Source organism: Nipponia nippon, unplaced genomic scaffold, assembly GCF_047370975.1.
Source record: "Nipponia nippon isolate SJK-2023a ecotype South Korea unplaced genomic scaffold, ASM4737097v1 scaffold_4, whole genome shotgun sequence".
Lineage (NCBI taxonomy): Eukaryota > Metazoa > Chordata > Aves > Pelecaniformes > Threskiornithidae > Nipponia > Nipponia nippon.
This window is the reverse complement of record NW_028262358.1, coordinates 76,510,781-76,533,960: the sequence shown is the minus strand read 5'-3', so window position 1 is coordinate 76,533,960 and position 23,180 is coordinate 76,510,781. Positions and strand designations below refer to the sequence as shown.

Here is a 23,180-nt window from a genome sequence, read left to right as displayed (position 1 = left end):
AATGCTTTAACAAAACATCGCTCTGGAGCCCTTTGTGATCCTCACACAAACTCTTTATTGCAGAGGAGAGAAAGGGACACCACTGTAAGTGCTGAGCATTACAATGAAACATAAGGCAGCATTAAAGTCGCTCTGTGCTTAATACTGCGGTTTAAGCAGCTAATCTTGTTTTGGTTGAATGGCATGTTCATTACAGCAAATAAATCAGCAACGTGTAGGATTATTGAAGAGGAAAGACATATTAAACCAGTTTAGGGCATCATATTGATTTTCCTTTTTTTTTTTTTTAGTGTCCGATTTAGCTTGGCGTTTTTCAACAGTCAGTTCTAATAAACACTTGTATAGCACAGATTAAGCAGGTGGGAATGCTGCCCAGAAAGAGTATTATGAATAACTTAAGGCACTGGTTTAATTGCAGCAATCCATGATACTTACTGCACTGGCACCAGAGGGGAATTTTCAGTATTAAAAGTTAAAACTTCAGCCGAGCTACTAGCGAGTGTCTCTCTTTTATTAAATATTTGAAAGAGCTTTCCAATATTTTCACCTCAGATGGGAGTAGGGGAAGATTTCAGAGTTCACGTAACTAACTTATTTCTACCACAGCTCATTAAGTTATTTTTAAAAAATAATTAGCAGTTTACTCAATGAAACTTCGTGTCTCTGACCCTGCAAAACATTGCAACAGCATCCCTGCCATCCTGCCACCCTGTCAGCCCTATTCTGCCCAGTCCCGTTTGCAAGGAAGATGCACAGAAGCCCAAACCCAGCTCACACTTCAAGCAGCAGGCTCCTTTTAAAGCTATGCTATACTATAGAGTATTCCCATATTCCGTCCCCACAGAGCCAGTTCCCTGGCACTACCCTTGCCACCGCTCAGAGAAATGAGTAGTAACAATTTGATCCAACTTTGGAGATGGCCCTGCTTGAGCAGGTACTTGGACCAGGTGACCTCCAGGGGCCTCAAAGTAGGGCTGACAGGAGGAGAAGAAACACAGTTAAGGTTTAGGTGAAAGCAAGGTGTTCCCCCAATGCCTAATAGACTCCCCTCAGCAATTTGTCTACGTCCACGTAGAGCAGAGATCCCTTGTAAAACAACAGTGACATTTGCAGTAAGCAAGCTCCTGTCCCACACACCATACACAAACACATCATAGCACGGATTCAGCGTGAAACAGGGGTGGGGAAATTCTTTTACCCGGAGGAAAATTGCAGCTTTTTCTTCTCTGTATAAGGCTGAAAGTAACAAAAACTCCCTGCAAAACAAAAACCTCCCTCTTCCCTCACCTCTAATCCGTGCAAGGTATGAAGGTCAACCATCGTAGCCCACTGTGCCTCCAGAGAAGTGTGCATGCTCATGGGTGCTCCCACACGCTCACGTTAGCCAGCACAAATCAGAAGTGCCCCAGGCAGCTCCTTTGGCCCCAAAGCAGATGCTGGGAGAAACCAGTTTGTACCAGCACCATCTTTCAAGCAGAGCAGTTGCAAGGGCTTGAAGCTGTGTGCTGTAGCAGAAGACTCTGGTCAGACCGCTCCTTAAGCCCACACCCAGTCCCAGGTATGGATCATGCCAGAAACCCTCCCGATGGCCAGCAGAGATGCTGGTATCTCTGTATTAAACACCTGCACTTGGAAAAGGTTATTACACAACTGACTCCGGTCATCAATCAGGTCACGTCCTGTTTTCTTTCTTTACATGTTATTTTTGCCTTGGATTAGACGAGGGTCTCCAAGACAGCAACCGAATTTCAACTCTCGGCATGACACAAGGCTGCTAGTTGCACGTAAATCATCCTGGCTGACTCCAGCAGGTAGCAACAGACACTAATTGCAATGCTGGGAGAAGCCACGCTTCAGAGAAGTTGCAAGATTTATTGGCTCTGCTCTTCCAACATGTAACTTTTTACGCTGGCAAAAATACAGAAGGTGCTTCCTGCACAAACTTCACTAAGATCAGGCTAAAAACGCTTACACCAGTCCCAGAAGGAAAGTTTTCACCAAAATACGAACAAAAATTGGTGAGTTACCCATGCTTTCTGATTAGGAGTGCAGTGACTTTGCTGATCACACAGCTTATCATTCCAGAGAAACTCTATATTCATGGCATGAAGACTAATGTATAAATTAGCAGAAATGCAAGTAGATTTGATGGTACTTGATTAACTGGACAGTAAGTACCACAAGCAAAACATTAGGAAACTGAAGCCATTTTGTGATTGTAGCAAGTACTTAATAAAGATGGAAAAAAAGCAGCCATTACACAAAAAACAAGTATTTTTGGTTTGTTTTAAAGAAAAAAGTCCCCTGTTTAGTGGTAAACAGGAACCTCACTCAGCCTGAAATAAACCAGGAGCTTTGTAAAGAGCCTGTGAACCAGGATCGCTTCAACACCACCCACGGCATCACATGATTCAGGTAGCCCCCCAGAAGAAAGCAGTTGCTTTTAAGTAACTCAGAAGCAAGTCCCTCTTGCCATCCCACTACTTGCTCCCCTTCCCGACCCGCACAGGCAGCCCACCTGTCTGTCCCATCACAGACCAGTGGGGGACCTGGGCTCAGCTGCTCCATCTCCCTGCTACCGGTCCCCAACCTCACCTCCAGCACGAGCCAGAGCCTCCCCCTTCCAGCTCAGCTGCTATCAAGACCCCATTTCATAGAATCATAGAATCGTCAAGGTTGAAAAAGACCCTTAAGATCGAGTCCAACCGTTAACCATTTGTACCCTCTTTTCTCAGGGTCTTTCAACTACCTGTGAACTTGAGCAGCCTCTCCCTCCAAAACACTTTGTTCCGAGTGTGCTTACAGACCCTTTATCTCCACCCTCACTCTCTGACCCTCTGCTCCACTCATTGGGTAAATCCCCCGACTTTTCCCGCTTGCACTTCTCCTGTGCTTGCTCCCTCTCCAGTCCCTCTCCCAAGCATACAGGCAACCAGAACCATTCCTAGTTTTCCAGCTGAAGCCATGCCTCACGCGCTGGCATTACAACTTTCCCAGCCCTTGTGGAAGCCCCTTGCAAGCGACACCCTGAGATTCAAATTTGCCTTCGAGACATCCTACCACTAGCGCACAAGGCTACTACCATCAGGCGAGACACCCGGCTCTCTCCATGGTGAGGCACTGCGCTGCCATTTTTAAAGAAATCTCCCAACCCAACAGCAATCCAACACCACGCCTGCTGAAGCTGAGAGAGCAGCCAGTGCAGGCAACCAAAAGCCTCCCCACAAAGGCAGTGAGTCAACCCCGCTAGCCTTACCCACGCGCACCCGTCCAAGAAACTCCGTTGCAACGAACAGGAGCCTTTCCGTACACTTCAGCAGGCTTTGACTGAGCTGAAACTCCCCCCTTTCTCAGCAGTTGCAGTTCATTTGTTCTGTAATTCAGCACAGCACTGCTTTGAAAACATCCTTCTGATGCTGTTTTCCTGCAAAAGGCATAATGAGGAATAATAAGCAGGTGCTCCTGAACACAAACCCAGAACAGCAGGAGTATAAAACTACTATAAATGAAGCAATTAAGTAAACACACTGTTCACTGTTTATTGACAATCTTTATTAGAGCTGACTTTCTGTGTTTAGAGCTTTTCTAGTAAGTATAAATAGGAATCAAAGTGCTACCCCACAGTAAGAAATCTTTATTTGCACAAAAAGATACAAACAACTAGTATTTCAAAGTTCATCCTAGTTAGTACATATAATACCAAAAAGGCAAAAGTAAACCAAGATGAAAGACTAGCAGCAAAAAGAATTCTAGTTCTCCTTCAACACAGTCTGTGTGCTTCCACATTTCTCTACGAAACAGAGAGTATAAAGAGAATTCAATCAATTTACATATGAAATACCCTACCAAAAATATAACACTGTGTAAAGAAAGTTAGTAGTACAAATTGAGGGGGGGGGAGGAGGAGAAGAAAAAGGAGAAAATAGTACATGTAATATTAAAAGTCTCAAGTGTAAACTTTACTGCTGCTTTAAATTAAAAAACAACAAAAGTCACATGAGTATTTCCGTTTGGCTTAGCAGCCAGGAAAATAAGAAAAGCTGATTTTTTTTTTTAAAGTGCTTAACCACCATATCCAAAAGTAATGACTTTCAGACCTACTTAACATGAATGTGCTCAAAAAGCCACTGCTTACAATATAAAAGCTGTCATTCTGAAATGCTGCACATACAAACTGGCTTTATCTGCACGAATGAAAGATTGCTTTGAACAGCTCTCAATCATATGATGTCCCAAATCAATGTAATGCTATTAGAGCAGGCAGCTGAATAAGTCCCAGAAAGTTGAAGTTTAAGAATAAGAGACATAAAAAAATATTTTTTTTTTTTAAAGGCAGCATGCCTCTTCTGGCTGCAAGAAGTTTACTATGTAGTAAGAGAAACACAGTTTTACATTATTGTTGTAAACTCCCTAGAACAAACTGACTGTTGACCTAGTAATTCACATGTTTAACAGAGGGAGATAAATAATTCTTACTGATAAAATACAAAAAGGCAATCGTGGGTGGGACCAATCGCTAACACAGTATTTTACTTAATGTTAAACATACCGTCAACTTGACTTTAAAACTGACAGTATGTCCTAACTCAAAAAAACGACAAAAAATAACAAGAAAACCAAGAAAACCAATGACTTGAAGAGCTTTAGGACTGTTTTGTTACATCATTATATATTTATTTGAGCCTTAGTGCAAAGGAAAAATTTATCATTCTAGGCTCCAAAGCAAGTCAAATACACAAGCCTATTTCACAGGGTTTTTTGACAGATGTCAGACACAGATTCCTAGAGAAATTTAATTTTTTAGCTGTAATGGCCATTCATTTTTATCTCAAGGTTAGGAAACACATTTAAAAATGAGAGCAAAGACTCTGGCATTCGTTAACCTCAAATACAGCTATAAATCCTTTCAACACCACCACTCTCCCAAATCAGGGCCGTCATAACCAAACCGAGCCGTCTGTATTGCTGCAGCTGTCGAGTTGTGCCCACGGCCTCTCAGTAGCACTATCCATCCCCACAGTTATTGCACAAATTTCTCCATCAGCTTTGGAATCCTGCAAGCTTGGATTTGTTTACATTCATCTATTTCACAGGTCTAATTTTTGAAGCTATTTCTTGAAAGTCATCAATTCCCAGCAGAGTATCTTCATTGTCCTTCAGGACAGTGTTTAAGTTAGAGAACCCCCTGGTTCATTTACCACTAAAATACGTATTATCTAGAAAAGGTAACTTTTTCCCTGCAAAGTTCCTGTAAACACCTCTGTATTAAGCCATAGCAAGCTCTAGACCAGGAAATTCAGCATCTCCAGTGACTTGACTTTACCTCACTTCTCCTTTACAAAAAAAAAAAAGCACCCAAAACCCCCCCCCAAATCCTTGATAATTAAAAAGGAAAGGAAATAACACAATAAACAGGCAAACAGTGAAGCATTCAGTTACCCAAGCAGACATCTAAAATAAGCCTCAGAAAATTTAACATTTGAAAAGCAATGATTTTAGCGGTTAAAGTGTACAAATGACTAAATATGCCGCCTGCTTCACAGATAGCTGAATACTGTAGTCATCAATGATTATTATTCATGTCTAGCACTGGCAGTTCTGTTGCTTTTGTTGCTGGCTTTGGACATTATATATTACCACTTCCTCTGCATATTTCATGGCTTTTGGGTTCTTCCCCCCCCCGAGACCAGCAGCATGACTTTACAGAGAGGTATCAGAAAGGTGGGAACTTTCCTTTTTAAAGGTTTCCTGTCCATCCCAAGTCTGGCAAAACTGAATGTTATGTGGAATTAAACGTAATGTTTCAAGCAGGAACATCAAATATCATTTCAAGTTTGGTCTATGAAAATCACCTCAAAAAGATTCAGAATCTCAGGTTTCTGTGAAACAAATATGATAAATTAAAGAGGAAAAAAAAAAACATGCAAGGAAAGTGTAACTATTCTACTGATGAGAAATACAAAAGCTTAGAAACAGAAAAACACCAGCTTCAGCCCAAGACTGAAAAAACCACAGATTTTTCAAAACCAGAGTCCATACAGTGTCACACAGCCCTGCCTTGTCATGTTTGTTAATATCCTCGCTTAGAAGTCAGACAGCATTTTGTTTAACTTGTGTTGCTCTGTATCATTACACTAAACCATAATTAACTCCTCTTTTGTGCCGGCCCCATTCCAACACAATTGTACCCACTGTATACCAGCAGCAGTTCTCAGGTTTTGTTTTGCAGCTCAGCTGTATTTTTCTTGGATGTTCACAAGACTGGCATTTGACTGGATGCGCTTGGCTGGAAAGGGAAAAATTATATGAAAATTAAACACAAAGAATTCCACAAAACTAGTCTCTCCACTCCCTCTATTTATCTGACACAGACTTGCAAACAGCTTTCTGTTCACGTCCAGAAACTTTAATGAAAAGATGTGGCTGAAGCTCTTTACTACCCTTCTTCAGGGGACAGCAGCAGACTAATAGTCGCTATTAGCGCCGTCAGCACAGCTGCAGGCAGATCTGGCTGGGCCCCCCTCTCCCGCCAGAGCCAAGCGAGCCCCTGGCACCACCCAACTCTACCAGTGAAAAGCCAGCACCACTACTTACGCAAAATGAGTATCCGTTTCTTCTGCTTCGAGTGAAGGAAGCTACTAAGATAAAAAACAATAGGTAGGAAGAGAATAAAGGATGAAACTGCAATCACTGGGACTGTATCACTGCAGGGAACAGAACAGTTGAAAGTCCTACTCCAAAGCTTCCGAGTGATGTTCATCTAGAAGAAAAACATAACCAAGCCGTGAAAGCGAGCACATGCATTTTTGCTGTGCAGCATGGCAAACGCTCAGGCCTCAAGGCATTCAAGTGTTCAAATACGACCTCAGAAAATAATACTTTAACAGATCTCCCCAGCCCCAGAAGCAAGCAATGCCTGGAAATGTAGAAACAGACCATTTAAATGGAGCCATAATTTCACATCAGAACTTTTACAAGCTTCAAAACCTGACTATACTCAGATACGCTGTAGCATTGCCACATGCCTGTTTCCCAGAGAATTCTGACAGCCTTCAGGGACAAAGCTAATCCCATACTTTCGACAGCACTCCTTTTGCCCAACCGCATAAAGCCCCACAATATAACAAAGCTTTTTCCAAACATATGTCGCCAATGCTGAGGACCCCTAGAAACAGCTGCTGCAATAAGGAATCAAGTATTACACTAGCTAGAACAATAGCAGGAAAGCTTCGCATTAAAAGCCAGAAGATTAAGATGATTTTTTTTTTTTTTAATCCATCCCCTTCACAGTAACAAGAAATTAAAGTGCAGCTACTTAAACTGGAATGCACTCGGGTGATCAGGAGCTTCAGTCACGCTCCTGCTGCATTGACTGAGGACAGGACCTAGCAAGACAGCCCCACCGGGCTAACTTCTTCCTCACGGGACATCAGCCTGACAAAGGCACTGCTGCCAGTACTGTCCCACACCGAAAGGGAAAAGGCAATCCCTAGCAAGACAAGCACAAATGGCTCCGATTAATAAAGACCTCCGTGACAAGGTCTCCCTGTTGAGTATTAATAAATACTTACTGCGTCTTCCACGTCGATACACAAGTGTGCGGAGTGCCCAGACTCACCACCTTGCCTGTTCATCCTTTGCAAGTTGTTATACAGGTCATTCAACATTTTGTAGGTTTCGTTGCAGTTTTTACATACTTCTGTGTAGTTATTTGGTGACAGATAGACAGCTTGTCCCTAGGGTTATAAAACTCTGTATGAATGCTGTTTTAAGGTATTATAAAAAAAAAACCTTAAAAACTAGAGTCAAGTTTGAACCAAAATCCAGATTTTTAGCATCCTAGATTGATTAGGGGCCCAGACTGACAACTTGCATGAGAATGCAGGAGGAAAAAGGACCAACTGTAATTCACTAGGGACAGGATCCATCTCCTGCAGGTTCTGCATCTCAAACTGTTCTTTGAACTAGCAGCTTTTTTATTTAAACACTTTAATACACCAGTTTTCAGGGCAGGGAATTACTAGTAATTAAATGTAATTCTGGAGCCAGAGATATCGGGTTCCTTAACAGTTTTTGTTTCTGTTTTCCCATACCTAACAACTGTTAGGTTGCTACTGCTGAGCCATATCGACAGGGACAGACTGTGCCATAGTAAATAATCCTTTTCATTTGCGACCTTCACCACCCCTGAATGTGATACAACACACCTGAAAACAAAACTACAATCTCTAAAGATATTCCAACTCAGTAACGGTTGTACCAGCTACCCACCAACCACTGGGTTAAGTTCTAGTTCAGACACTTGAAGTGATCAATAGGCCAGTCCACGCTGCTCCTGGCCAAAGCCTCTAAGGCACATTTCCTAGAAATCATTAATAAAAAAACCAGACAGCTTCCTCAGAGATTGTCCCATACCCATCATTTCCCGTTTTTACTATTGAATGATCCCGGAACTTGGCCGGTTTCTGATTGAAATGGAATACGCACAGTTTCTTAGGCTATTTAGGGCATTTTCTTTGAGGACAATTATCACATTTATTTCACTAAGTTATATCGCCTTTGCAATATGGACAAACTTTAACTACCCATAATTTTAATAGTCAAAAGAACTGTTACAACGATTTAAGGTAGGTGGTCTTTCTGAACTAGTCTATATTATCAAAGGTTATTTAAAGACTGAATTAAGTCGGAAGACAACAATTCCACAAAGAGACAGAAAAAAGAGACTTACAGCATGCAGACATGCCATTTCTTACTATATAATTATCAACTACTGTGAATTCAGAAATTCTGATGTGAAGCAGCACTGCAATTACATACAAAATGAAGTCAAGGTGAATATCAATTAGAATTAATTTTAGGCTCTCAATCTGTAAACATCTGCATTTTACAGATCATTGCTTTATTTGCCTAAAATCCACAAACTCACCAGCAGTTTATTTGCCTAATCTGTATCTGCAGTTTATTCAGCATAAATAAGATTTTGCTAGCAATTAGACGATTTAGTACTTCTCTTAAATACACAGTATAAATACCTGAAGGTTATGTTCAAAACATGTCAGAGATTTATTGAATAAATCCAGGAATTCTACAGTAGAATTTGATAACCCCTCACTGTTGTTCTTTAAACAATCTGTCAAAGAGAAAGAAAAACATCAGGATATTCTAATTTCTAACATTTCCATAGCCAACAAGCCCCAGACACTCCACTCCTGCAAAAAGAGCTCTCGACAATAAAAGACAGGTCTAGTCAACACTGCGGTTTCCTTATCTGCCTGCCATTGATGTCTCAGACCTGCTGACCTAACTCTTCATCGAGAACATATTTCAGAATTAATTGGCCTTGATTAAGTGAAAGATGAAGACTATCATCAAGAGCTTTCTGAAGAGGGGGTCTGAATTATCTTTGGACTTTAAGATAAAACAAGACATTACTTTTATTTTCTAGCCTGCAAATCTGGCTTTGCCCAGCAACGGTAACAGCCATTACGTGAAAGCAGAAGCACCAGCAGTGAAGATGAAACAGAGAGCATCCAGGAAACAGCCAGACCATGAACACAATAGTACAAATCAGAGTGTAGGTTATTATTGTTTAAGAAAAGAGCTGACCATTTCACCAGCTTTGAGGGGAGCTCTGGGGCTTTCCTCCCAGTCATAGGCTCAACCCTACCACGTTACTGCTTCCATCCATCCCACCCCACTTCAGGCGCTCTAACCAGACAAACCCTTGAAAACAACAGTGGTTTGGGAATTTAGGTGTTCAGCAACAGCACCGTGAGAGCAAGCCAACACCCTAGAAAATTCTCCTGAAAGAAGGAAGCGCCATCAGTATCAAGGGCAAGCATCCTGCTGGACACTGGGCAGGCAGCACGCAGATGACAGGGTAAGCACAGCAGCACAGCACAGACAGCACAGCTGCTCCTGTACTGCCTTTCCAGTCTTCACCCAGCCCAGACTCACAGATGAAAACAAACTCTTCTGGGCTCTCGAGGCACTCTGCAGCAAACTCAGCGTCTTTAACGCTCAACTCTAATGCTATTCCCGCTATTTTCTAGTGCGCCTATTAGTGTAGGGTCCCACCTCCCACACCAGGGGAATGGCAAAAAGCCATAGTTCAGCTCTAACTGCGGCACAGCACCTTCAGCACGGCGACAGTGAGATACGGGGGTAGATTTGGACACCCTCCACCCATAAAATGAAATAAAGAGCATGGCTGTGGAGGCAGATACTGTTCAGCGTGTAAGCATTCCAGAGTTACTGACTTTATTAACAAAAAAGGAAAAGTTTCCTATGGAAGTTTTTTTTAAAAATGGGAGGACTGGGAAAAACAGAAGAAACTGCAATGAAGCTTAGGAAAGTCTCCAGCAGAGTCTGCGGATCACAAAGAAAATGAAAATGACTACCTTTTGAAAGAATAGCCTAAAAGAAATATTTATATAACAACTAATTTTTCTGACAGTCTAGTGCCCTCAGATTTTGGCAGTATCTCTTACAAAATAATAAGCTTCCGTACCCCTCATTGGAGTGGCTCTAGTTTAGGATTTTTGTGTTATATCCTGTCTGTATTTAAACCAATACATATAATTCTGATCCGTGCCAATTTTAGGGGCAACGTTAAGCTAAGTAATAACAGTAGCATGAAAGCTACAGAACAAGTCACGTACTTGCACAGTTGGCTGCCTCCCAGGTTTCGTTAAAGAACTGCGAAAGGGTCACAACTATCTGCAGCCTGTCTGAGGTCAAGATGCTTTTGGCACAATTGTGGCTCTCAGAAGAATTCTAGAAGAAAAAAAGGAAACAACAAAAAAAGCAATCAAGTGTTAAAAATACAAAGGGAAAATTTTGAAACATATTTTAGGCAAGCACATCTAAGCAATCACGTCTCATCACATCGATATTTCTAGAATAGGCAGAGCAGAATTGACGGAACAATAAAAATCTTTTGATCCTCTAAATCATACTATGAGCAACACAGCTTGCTGCCCATGGTCTTTGAAGACCTACTAGGACTGCAAGCAAGTCAGTCAAAAATACGTGACTGAAAAAAATATTCATCATATTCATCCCTTTCTGGGCCGCTGCCCCAGGAGCCAGCTCAAGGCATGAGCAGCCAGAGAGGACGTTAGACTGCAGGAACATCTGAAGGAGCTGAACCAACAGACTGTCCTCAAAACAAAACAAACTCAAACAACAGAAAACAACATCCAAAACCACTGTACCAACGTACTGTATCAGCAGCAAATTTCCCCCTGATGCAGCAACACCAGGAACACAGGGCCCCATGAAGCAGCACCCGCGGCTGCTCCCCCAAGCCTACGACGAAGCCGGGCTCTCGTCCTCCTCAGACGCAGGTACCAAGCTCAGCGGGTCTTAGCGAGCCACCCAACGCACCCCATCCTCAAAGCAGGCGCTGGCGCAACTCTTACAGCAACTTATTCTCTGGACCAAGTTAATAAAAAAAAAAAATGCAGAGCAACTAAAAAAGCAGTTAGAGTAAACAGAAAGTATCCCTATCAGAATTCAGAACAATGTTTTTCCTCCTTCAAAGCTTTATTTTCTCCCTCAAATCACTGATGCAAAACCACGATCTCCAGTCAGCTGACTCCTGTGCTCTAGCTCCTGGTTTCTGGCTGCTAAATTGACTTAAGCACTTCTCAAAATTGCCAAAGCTGCCAAAAGCCTCTTTGATAAGTGACATGGGACATACGAGAAAATAATCTCTTTAACGAGAAACATGTTCCTTACAGAGCTCTACAAGAGATCATTTCCGCCTCTCTTTGTTAAAAGAGGTTTATTTTTTACATAAGAAGTTTCCCTTGGAGACTCAACTGCAGAAATTGAATATTGCCACATCTGGTAACTCCTACGTTCACCCGCTTTCATTTCTACTAAATTACAAACAGATATGCAAGAAAGTTGCTTATGCGGGAAACTCTCTGGTTGCTTCATGAAGGCCTTTAACTGTGAAACTTCCTCACCAGCTGGACTCATGAGTGGGAAAAAGCACTTTAAATCCCAAACTGAAACAAGTAGAACTGTATCATTCCTTAAATACGTTTGCCCAATGTATTCTTTAATTAGCCTAGTGAGGAGGATTTTACATTTCGGAGATGTCCAAAACTTAACCTGGCTGCTTCTTTCACGTTGCACTATAACGACTGTAGGATGGCAAAGATAAAAACATCAGATATCTGATTACTTGCCATCATGGATTGAGGTTGCAAGAGGTCACCTCCTTTATTTATTTGGTTTGTTAATCCACACTCAGAAGGAAAGCCAAATGCTAACACAGATGGGTCTTCCAGACCACAGAGGGGACCAGTCCTCCCAGGCTGCCAGTACTCAAGAACAGCAGCTGCAACGCGTCCATACATATTGTAAGCACTGGGATATGTTTGGCAACATAATCCTAGCCAAAACATCATGCTGAAAGTACCCAAGAGAATTACACACTCAGTTTCTCACTTTCACCTTACCTGGTCACTGGTATGAAACAGCTTCCATATGAGAAACAAATAAACAGACTACAGGCTTGCAAACTAAAACCAGAGACCACTGGCTAAGTATTTGCCCGGAGAGGACAATTATCAAATGAACGTCCATCCACTTTTCCAACACAAGCTCTGGGGTGGTGAGGCAAAACAGGCAGACAACGCATCAAAACCAGAAAGTGATACTACTTCGCACAACAGGTAACAAAGCTGTGAAATGGTCTGCAGCAGGACATTGCAGCACTGGAAGTTTACCTGCGTTTAAAGAGCAACAGATCTTTCTTGTCAATGGCAATACTAAATAGAGATTCAAAAATCCCAAGACTGGAAGCACAATCCAGGGGACACACTGCTATAAACTTTCTCTCTGCTTGTGCTCTTACTGCTTCTAGCCATCACCAGAGAAAGGACAAAGGTCCTTTGGTCTGATCCACTATTGTCATCCTCCCATTATCCCAGGGACTAACTTTTGCAAATGGATAAACTGGATGAGAACACACAAAACTAGTCATGAATCACCTCCAACACTAAGAAATGAAATTAAAAAAAAAAGATGATTAAGAGTCTGGAGGATGTAAACAGAAGGCCCAGCTTCAGTCAAGGTTTCCCACTGGTGGGGTCCACAGACGCCAGCCCGTGCTCAGGACTTCTAGTTTGCTGCCACACTCCCACCAGCTTCGGAGCCAAGAACACTGTGACATGGCTCCCCACAGATGATGTGCATCACTCGCCACAGCTTCAGAGACCATCAATTTTCCAAGAAGTACCAGGCAACTAAGCTCTGTCAGCGTTCCTCATTAGTGCTATACAATGACAACCCGGAGCCAGAGCGCTGCTTCAGGTATTGCTACCTCAGCAAGAATAACTCAAGTTTTTCCACTTGCACAGAGGAGCAAAGCTTTTTTTCTGCAGGTGGAGCTACTTGCCCCTAACCACGCCAGGAGCTGGCTGCACCGACCACGCCACAACCCCAGGCAGCAGAAGGCAGCCATCACTGGCAGCGGTGCTTCCCAAACAACTCCCAGCCTCCATTAAACCACCTTACCCACCCGGTGGGGCTTCCAGCGTGGGAACTGACCTTCGCAGGCTGGAAATCCGCTTACCCAAAACACGGGTGCCCGGGTCAGGGCGTTAGTGCCACAGGTCGTGCCAGCAGCCGCGCCCAGGCCTGGCCCAACGCCCGCTGCCTCTCCTGGCCCTCCCCACGGCGCTGGGCGAGGCTCCCAGCAGCAGCGTCTCAGGGCCCGACTGTGCTCCGGTACAGCCCTTACACGACTGGAAGCCTTAAAGCAACAGCCCAGGCCCCCTGCCCCGGCAGCGGTGCGGGGAGGGCCGCACGCCGGGCCCCCGCCCCGGGCAGCCTCGCAGCCCCCCTTCGCCCGCCCCGGACGCACCCCGACGGCGCGGGCGATGTCGCCGTACTCCGCGAGGAGGCGGCGGTAGTGGCGGTGGCAGGCCTGGCAGAGCCGCACCGGGCGGGCGCGGCGGCCCAGGCAGCCGGTCAGCGCCGCGCTGCCCTCCGCGAAGGCGGCGAGGAGGCGGCGGCACTCGGGCTCCAGTTCGGGCAGGTCGCCGGGCAGCCCCGCTCCCCACAGCTCCTCCGCCAGCTCCCCCACCTCGCCCAGCGCCTCCAGCGCCAGGGGCCGGCGCGGGTCCCCGGCGGCGGGGCCGAGGGCGAGCGCCAGGGCGGGCAGCAGCGGCAGGAGGCAGCGCAGCGGCGCCATGGAGGCCGCGCCGAGGAAGCGGAAGTGCCGTAGCGGGAAAAGGCCCGCCTCCGCCGCGGGGCGCCGCCGCTCATTGGCCGCGGCGGGGAGGGGGCGGGGGAAGGGGCGGAGCCGGGGAGGGGGCCGGGGGCCGGGGGCCGGGGGCCGGGGGCCGGGTCCCGGCTGTGGGGCGGCCCCGGGCCCGGGCGTGGGCAGGGGCTGTGGTGCCCGGGGAGGTGCCGCCGGCTCGGGAAGCGTTCTGCTCCGTGGGGAGTGCGGTTTCCGTGCCGTAGCTTTCAGCCAGGGAACTCTTTTCATCCGAAAAGGAGATATCAGAGTATCCATCGTACGGGAAGCGACTGTAAAATACGCTGGAAATACAGCAACAATTAGGAAAAAAAATCCCCAAACCAGAGAAAGAGTTGATGAGGGAGGAGCAAACCACATCTTTCTGCAGTCAGAGCACTTCCCAGGTGTTATCTCAAGCTGGACACCTTTGTGGGTACCCGGCCCCAGACTTTCCCATGGCCGCTTCTCGATAAAACCCGAGTCCCCAAAGGAAAGCTCTTCCCAGAGCAGGAGGATGAGTACAGCCTCACCGGGGTAACCCCCTCACCGGGGGCTGCAGTGCCAGGATCTCCAACAGCTCCTCTGTCTGGCAGGAGCTTGACCCAGTGCCTGTCCCATCCGACTAAATCCCTTTCCAGTGATCTCCACGGGCTTGTGGCCAGCTCTGGCTTTCCTGGTGCCCTGGTCAGATCCACATCAAGAGAGGCAGAGCATGGCCCTGCAACTCCATGCCATGGCACCTTCGGGAGTAACAGAGCCAGGCAGGAATGGCCCCATCCGTTTCTTGCGGCTGATTCGATCAGCGTACCGGCGGCACCGGTGACGGAAGGCAGTGCTGGCTGACGGTGGCGGGATGGTCATGGCAGGGCCAGGAGTTCAGAGCTGCTTGAACCGACTCCCCGTGTGCCCAGCCGTACCCAGCTTGGCCGGTGTCACCTGGCCTTAATCTCGTGCCAGCTGTGCCATAAATGTCAGCATGGAAGTATCCAGGATGGATCTGGGGGTTGGACTAGATGACCTTTAAAGGTCCCTTCCATCCCAAGGCATTCTATGATTCTATGATTCGTGCTGCCAGGTGAAAACACGCTGGTAAAGGTGATGATAAAGATGCCATCCGGCAGGTAAAAAGCACCCAACAGAGAGCACCTGACTTCTCTGAGTGGGCTGAATATCTCAGCTCTGAAGAAAGGGATTTCAAAGCAATGAATGAAAACAGATGAAAACCACGTCACAAGTATGACACAGAGAAATGACAGAGTGTGGGCAAAAATGTACCAGATTGCCTGTACTTGTAAACTGATGAGGGTGAGGGCCCTGGTTTGGGTGCCGGACCTTCCCACGGGGGTGCTGGCCCAGGCCAGGCAATCCCCCCCGCACAGCACCTGCCGGCTCGGGGACCCCATCTGTCAAGGCCACTGCGTTTGGAAGCTTGAAGCTGCTTAGCAGGACAGGACGTGTGTGGCCGGGTGGCTCCAGGGGGAGAGGATGCCCCCCGCCTTGTTTAATTCACTAGCAGGGGTGCAGCCTGAACACCCAGAAACTCTGCCAGCAGCGGTGCTGCCTGTACTAAGCTGGCAGCTGCAGCCCTGAGATGGGGACAGGGGCCTGTAAGTGGCTCCCTGAGCCACCCTCGGTCCAGGCTGCGGCCACAGAGCCTCGTTTGCCCACCGCAGGGGACGGGGTGGCCCCGCACTGCAGCCCCCCGGGCAGCCCGGGGCGGTGGGCGGGCAGGCGGGCAGGCAGGGCAGGCAGGCGGGCAGGCAGGCAGGGCAGGCAGGGCAGGCAGGCAGGGCAGGCAGGCAGGCAGGGGCGGCCCGCCTGCCCGCATCCCCCCAGGAGAGGGCAGCAGCACTCCCGCGCATCGCCCCACCGAGGGGTGCCGGGGGGCTGGAAAGGGCCCTCGTTGTGCCCCACGCAGCATCTGCAGCCCCGGGGAGCGATGGAAAGCAGCCCCCCGCCCTCCGCACCGGGATTCTCCCTCCCGTGGGCCCGGGCACCGGGGAGGACCGGCTGGGGGGCGGCGGGGGGGACAGAGCTGCGTCTTCATCTTTGTGGGTCAAGAGGGATGCGTTTTCCCACGTCCTGAGAGAGTTAAATATTCTGCGAGTGGAAAACTAGTCTGAGGGGAAAAGAGGGGAAAAAAAAAGGGGGGAAGAAAAAAAAAGAAAAAAGAAAAAATAATAAAGAAAAGAAAAAAGGAAAAAAGGAAAAAGAAAAAAAAAGAAAAAAGAAAGAAGAAAAAAAAGAGAAGGAAAAAAATAAGAAAAAAGAAGGAAAAAAAGAAAAAACACCTAAGAGTTTCAGATTAAATCTCTGAGACATGACCAGAATATAAACATTTCTAGCATTAATAAATGCGTTGCTGCAGACCTGTAAGGAAGACATCTGATTGTTACATACTTCTCATTTTTATAATAATAATAAACATGACATAACGATGCAAAATTAGAAAGTCGCTAACTTTTTCAGGTGTGGTTCAGACACAGGGCCTGAAGAAGGCGTGGGTCTCTTCTCTGATAATGGGGGAATTTTGTTACCAAGCAGAAATTGGCATTTACCCTAACTGAGAATTCAGCTGGCAAACAATCTTGATTGGTTTTCTTATACAACTGGTGCCATTGCCTTTCTGCTCAACCTCATCAAAGGGCTTGTATTCACAACTAAAGCAAGCAGGATTTGGCCTTGGCCAGGAAATCTCAGAAATAACTCTATCGGAAGGCTCGTGTGGTTATATAGTCCCCGTTATTCTTGAAACACATCCAAGTATTTAAATACCTGCCCTGACTACAGGAAGAAGTGTGCATCATTCAGCAGAAGCAAGAGCCTTACCTTAGCAGTGTAGAAACAGAACACAGCAAATGAATATTGATTTCCTATGCCGTCTTGCTGGATCTGGCGATGGCAGTACGAACCAGGGAAAATGAGCACTTTGAAGCTGTGAACCTGGTTCTCGCCTCTGTTTGTCTCCCTGGTGCCTTCATTGCTCTTTCTCCTGATTTATGCTGCTGTGAGCTGAGAACTGAACCCTTTTTTCAAGTTTTGTTGTTATCTTTGAAGGATGATAGCTTGGATAAAGCCTTTTAACCAAAGGGCTGGAAAAGGAGGAACAGACCATAAATGTCAAGGCAGTGCCAGAAAATTAAGTGATAACCTGAATGTAAGGAATAAAGAGGGAAAGGAGTCAGGGACGACTGGGAGGCTGGGTGCTTGGGGAGTGGGACGGCCTTGGGAAGGGAGACGGGGGCAGGCAGCAGCTCGGAGGGCAGGAGGAAAGGGGAGAAAGGGCTCTGCCTCCTCAGTCGAAACTGCTGCCCAGGAGACAGACTGCTCACCATCTGAAATGGGCTAGCAAGAGCAGGGAGGAGTGAGGGCTATCCCCAGACAGACGCCTCTGGGGTTGTGGAAATGGAAATCTTTTTTTAATCTCAACTAATTTCATTGCAAAGATGGCCAAGCTCAACATGAGCAAAGGATCAGCCTGTTATGTCTTCCTCGCACAACCATCCCCTGCCTATGGAAAGCTTTTCTTCCCCATCTCCATTACAGTCCTGCATGTCCCTATTAATTCACAGGGCCAATGTCAGCTCCTTCATGCGCTGGTTGTGGCTGATATTGAAGCCTAACAGTGGGTCACCCAATTCAATGACTGTTTTCCAAACTCCACAGAGCATCAGAAAGTGGTCCAGAAGACAGCTGCATGTAAGTAATTAATTAAGGGCACGCACACATCCCCATCACATCCAAGAAAATGAACTTGTGAGGAAATAAATACGTTAAATAAACTATCAGCATGTTGATGCGTTTTTAGTTAGTTGCAAGTGAAAAATCATCCCTGCAATACTTTACAATCATCTGAGCCAATTCTTCTTTTCAAAAGATTATGTGAGCTTTGTTTAAAAATGATTGACAAACACTTGTCTAGCTGCACTATTTCTGACCAGCCTAAGCCACCGTGCCTGTTAGCACTGTCCCGTTGAAGCATTATTTTTCTATGTGCATAGCAAGAATATGAAAGCCTTTTCACTCAGGGCAAGAAGACAGAGTCACATCTGCACTAAACCACGAAGAATGAGCAAAATAACGAGTCAGAAAAAAAAACCCCACAGTTGATTTACAATCATTTCAGTCTTTAGTTCAGAAGAACCCCAAAATTTATCACTGGCTTTGCAAATCAGATGCCAAATCCTGTCCTTCAGCCTCGAGCACTCGGGAGCAATAACGCTGCATCGGCTACTTGGGAATCAAGGAAGGTCAGACACTTGAAATGTGAAGACACACTCAGGAACATCATTCTCTGGGTGAGGACAAGAAACTGCTGTCACCAACTAAAACTTCAGGAACTTTAGACTTACAGAAAATGGGTGTCAGTGCCTCATACAAAATGCTTTTTTAGGAACGCTCTGCAAATTCAGGGTTTATTCCCTAAGATTACCAAATGAAACAAGGAAGGCTTAATAGCAGCAAAGTTTTCCAAAGAGCTGTTGAGTAGATTTGCTGAGCCTGACTAGCCAACTCGACCAGGATCTGCAGTGTGTTTGTCTTGGTCAATTATATGGCAATTTGTGAGCAGACCATTTGCTCACCCTAATCCAAACCACCACGTTTTCATTTTGGAGAGTCATCAACCTCCTCCACGTCAGAGTAAGCTTTAATCAGAGTCATATGCCACCTAGTACCTCCAGCTCCTCCTTACGGCTAGCTGGTTCACTTGGGGGGAGGCTGAACCTGCACCCAACATCCTCAAGGGATGAGAGGTTACTTTTCTGACCACCACTCTCCATGGAGAGCTGACCAGGACTCATCTGCATTTCTCCATAGGCACCCAGTCTTGAAGCCTCTGGCTATTGTAGCCTCTGGTGGATAATCAGGCCACCTCAGCCAGAACAAGCTGGGTGGAGGAGTCCTGGACACTGTCCTGTCCCTGAGGCTAAGATATCAGAAGGAACTGAAGTGACCTGAGATGATGAGCCAGAAAGACAGCATTAATTTTCCTGTTTCCAACCAGATGTACAGAGAACACCGAGACAGGCCATCCATCAGCTAACCCTCTTCCCTATTTAGCACCATCACACTTCTGAAGAGGGAAAACAACCCCACATCTTCATATGAGGGCTTTTGTTTTCTGTAAGTGTATAACAGTGTAATAGCTTAAGAAATCATAGATAGTGCCAGATGATCTTTGCTTAGACCTGAAATGTTCGCATATAATACTCTCTGTGAATCCAATACACAGAGAAATGTCATTTCCATGCACCTGTCAGAATTTTTGCTGTGGAAAGGAAAAAAAAAAAAGGTACATTATCTTTTTAGAATCATGACTAGAAAACAATTAATTGTCAGTTGGCAATCATGCCAGTCTGAAAAGATCCAGCTTGAAATAAGTTTACGGGATTTTTTTTGTTTGTATTTTTTCAGGATGCTGCACTTGAGCAATTCAATGATATCACATGTAAGGTCCTGGCTGGCATGCCATTTCCTTACTCACATGCATCTAATTAAGTCTTAATTGTGCCGTTCGTTATGAAATGAAAGAAGAGCTGTTAGACTGGATATCTTTCATGACAGTAAAACAGGATGATACTGATGAAATAGCTAATGTATAGAAAAAGAACGAAAGTATGTGGGGGGAAGAAAAATACTTCGGAAGATAATGATGTTTAAAACACAGTAGAAACATTAGAAGCGGCATAACAGTGAAATTACCACAAATAGCTTCTTGATCAACACAAGCAGTATGAAAGGTACATTCTTTCTATAGCTCACTGAAGTGTGGATGACTGTCCACACTCAGAAATAACCAGTGAGCCAAATTCTGCTTTTAGTTACCCTGGTGTCGGTACGGTATCATCCCAGTCTCCTCTTCAGAAGGAAGTAATCCAAAACTGTTCTTCTCTTTTGCACAGATTGTTTCTTGCTACTCATATATCTCCACTGAATTTCGTCAAGTTCCCAAAGCACAGGCCGAAAACATGGCTCCTAAGGGAAGAGAAAGGCCAGGCTTCAGCAGACGTTGCATTTGCTTGTGCACCCATCAGGTTTCACTCCTTGTACTGCAGGCCCCCGGCCGGGTCAGTGGCGGACACCCCCCAGCAGTCCCACAGAAGCGGGAGTCCTTCCCTCCTGCACACACAGGGCTGGGATTGAAGCGACGGTGCAGGAGCTGATGTGAACACCTGAACGAATCACCTGAGCTAAGGGAGAACATTTTGACAGCTGTCTCCATTCCAGACATATCTGTCCTGGTGAGTTCTTTGCTTTACATCTCTTCTTTGCATTGTACCTAGGTACTTCCTTTTACCCTTAGTAGAAAATTATCTATTTACTAATATAATTCCCTAGTAAAAGTTTTTCCTTTCCTCTCTGGATAGAGGATCACGGCAAGATGAGCCATAACAGAAGATAACATAAACATGACAGGTTATTTCAGTAAAGATATAAAAATTTAGGGACTGATTATCCTACAGAGTTGCAGTCTTACCTGAAGTACTCCCCCTCTATGTTGATTCTGAGGAAAAAAAGAGTCTTTGGCACAATTTCAGGTTATTATAACAGCAGGGTGACTGCTGGTGAGGAGTCAGCAGAGACACTGCTGGAGGGGACAGCCTGGGGCGCGGTGGGTGAAGTCCACCACGGCTCCTTCCCACCTGGCCTCAGCCAGCCACAGCCACCGCACCCCAAAATGGGACGGGGGCTCTGAGCTGTTGGTAGCTGTGAGGAACTCGGGAAAAGCCAAGCGTCGTTCCTGCCCTATGTCACCAGCGTTGGTCCGTTGTGGTTGCCACAAAGGGCCAAACTTTCTCATCTGTGAATTTGCAAGTCTGCTCAGCGGAGTTCACCGAGGTTGCGTGCATGCCAGAAAGGGAGCATGCTCTGGTCAAGAGGCTGTAAACATAATATTGAATACCAGATGGCTTTCCTTATGCTAGCAGGAGCCAGCAGGCACTTCCAAAATGCTTGTCGTGATTTAACACCAGCCGGCAACTGAGCACCACGCAGCTGCTCGCTCACTCCCCCCCAGTGGGATGGGGGAGAAAATCAGAAGGGTGCAAGTGAGAAAACTCATGGGTTGAGATAAAGACAGTTTAACAAGTAAAGCAAAAGCCACGCATGCAAGCAAAGCAAAACAGGGAATTCATTCACTACTTCCCATCGGCAGGCAGGTGTTCAGCCATCTCCAGGAAAGCAGGGCTCCATCACGCGTAACGGTTACTTGGGAAGACAAATGCCGTCACTCCTTCTTCTTCCCCCAGCTTTGTATGCTGAGCATGACATCATATGGTGTGGAATATCCCTCTGGCCAGTTGGGGTCAGCTGTCCTGGCTGTGTCCCCTCCCAGCTTCTTGTGCACCCCCAGCCCACTCGCTGGTGGGGTGGGGTGAGAAGCAGAAAAGGCCTTGACTCTGTGTAAGCACTGCTCAGCAGTAACGAAAACATCCCTGTGTTATCAACACTGTCTTCAGCACAAATCCAAAACAGCCCCATGCTAGCTACTATGAAGAAAATTAATTCTATCCCAGCCAAAAGCAGCACATTGTTCACCCCTAAACACTGCACATTGGGCACCAGAAGGAACTGTTGTGGTTTAACCCGGCAGGCAGCTAAACACCACACAGCCGTTCGCTCACTCCCCCACAGTGGGATGGGGGAGAGAATACGAAAAAAGGTAAAACTCATGGGTTGGGATAAGGACAATTTAACAGGACAGAAAAGGAAGGGGAGATAATAATAATGATAAAAGAATATAGAAAACAAGTGATGCACAATGCAATTGCTCACCACCCGCTGACGGATGCCCAACCCATCCCCAAGCACTGATCACTGCCCCCCGCCAACTCCCCCCATTTCTTTTGTTCAGCGTGACGTCATACGGTACGCAACATCCCTTTGGCCAGTTTGGGTCAGCTGTCCTGGCTGTGTCCCCTCCCAGCTTCTTGTGCACCTCCAGCCTCCTGGCTGGCAGGGCAGTGTGAGAAGTTGAAAAGTCCTTGACTTAGTGTAAGCACTCCTCAACAACAACTCAAACAGCAGCGTGTTATCAACATTATTCTCATCCTAAATCCAAACCACAGCACTATACCCGCTACTAGGAAGAAAATTAACTCTATCCCAGCTGAAACCAGGACAAGGCTGCAGGCAGCTGAAGACTTGATGAAATTTTGTAAACAGTCGCCGTTGCACCTTGCAGCATTCATTGCCGTGTTTCAATCCCAGCCCGCTGCTGTGACCCGAAAGTCTTCCCCTCTTCCACAGGTTCACACGGAATTTATTAAAAAAAAACACCACAAGTAGTATCTCATGTAAATGTCACATGTAGCAAATGCATCTTATACTGCTGGGATGATATTTACGGATGTTTTATTTTTAATAGCTTCTTTTTCAAATTCTTTTTTCCATTTGGAGTGTTTTCATTAAAAAAAAAAAAAACACGTTGGTTCCACCACCCCCCTCAAAAGAAACCCAACCACCAACAGAAAAAAAACCCACAACCCATTCCTGGTCTTAAAATTGACCTAATACTGTGTGCTCGATCTTTCTCTGCTGGGAGGAACCGTAGAAGCCTACCTGCAGAGCCAATGCAGGTGCAAATGGGCTATCCTAGCCACCGCACGGCCCTGAAATCTCTGGTTGGAATTAGCCCTGGATTTGGCCCTGGATTTAGCCCTGTTCCGTATTCAAGGGGACAGTCGCACTGGCTCTTCCCAAGGGTGAGGGACCCCAAGCAAATCATCTCATCGAGAAGGGAAGTTTCAGCAGCAGAGGAGAGGTCAGCTTGTGGGAGTCTAGAAAAGAATAAAATTTTATTTTCCTGCTCTACCTAGACTGCATTAATGGACGTGTTTGAAAGAGAGGAGTTACTCCTTCAACACGAACCTGTAAATTCTTCAGCAACTTGGGCAAGCTTTTCTCAGCAGCAAAG

General features: G+C 46.0%; 1 protein-coding gene across 3 annotated transcripts in view; it reads right to left on the bottom strand.

Annotated features, from left to right (window-relative positions):
- OSTM1 (osteoclastogenesis associated transmembrane protein 1) overlaps positions 1-14,221 on the bottom strand; it is a 36,235-nt gene extending 22,014 nt beyond the window's left edge. The window contains exons 1-7 of one of the 3 annotated variants that reach the window (XR_015708354.1): positions 13,886-14,221; positions 10,665-10,779; positions 9,036-9,133; positions 7,572-7,736; positions 6,595-6,760; positions 6,193-6,286; positions 3,267-3,424 (exon numbers count right to left, since the gene is read on the bottom strand). Coding sequence is in view for 2 of the 3 variants with exons in the window: in XM_087775437.1 (XP_087631563.1) it covers positions 6,231-6,286; positions 6,595-6,760; positions 7,572-7,736; positions 9,036-9,133; positions 10,665-10,779; positions 13,886-14,215 (930 nt within the window). In the remaining variant the exon portion in view is untranslated. Of the gene's footprint in view, positions 1-1,543; positions 3,425-3,530; positions 6,287-6,594; positions 6,761-7,571; positions 7,737-9,035; positions 9,134-10,664; positions 10,780-13,885 lie in introns of those variants that run through there. The other 2 variants (XM_087775437.1, XM_087775436.1) reach the window with 2 other exon arrangements.
- Between the last annotated feature and the right edge of the window lie 8,959 nt (positions 14,222-23,180).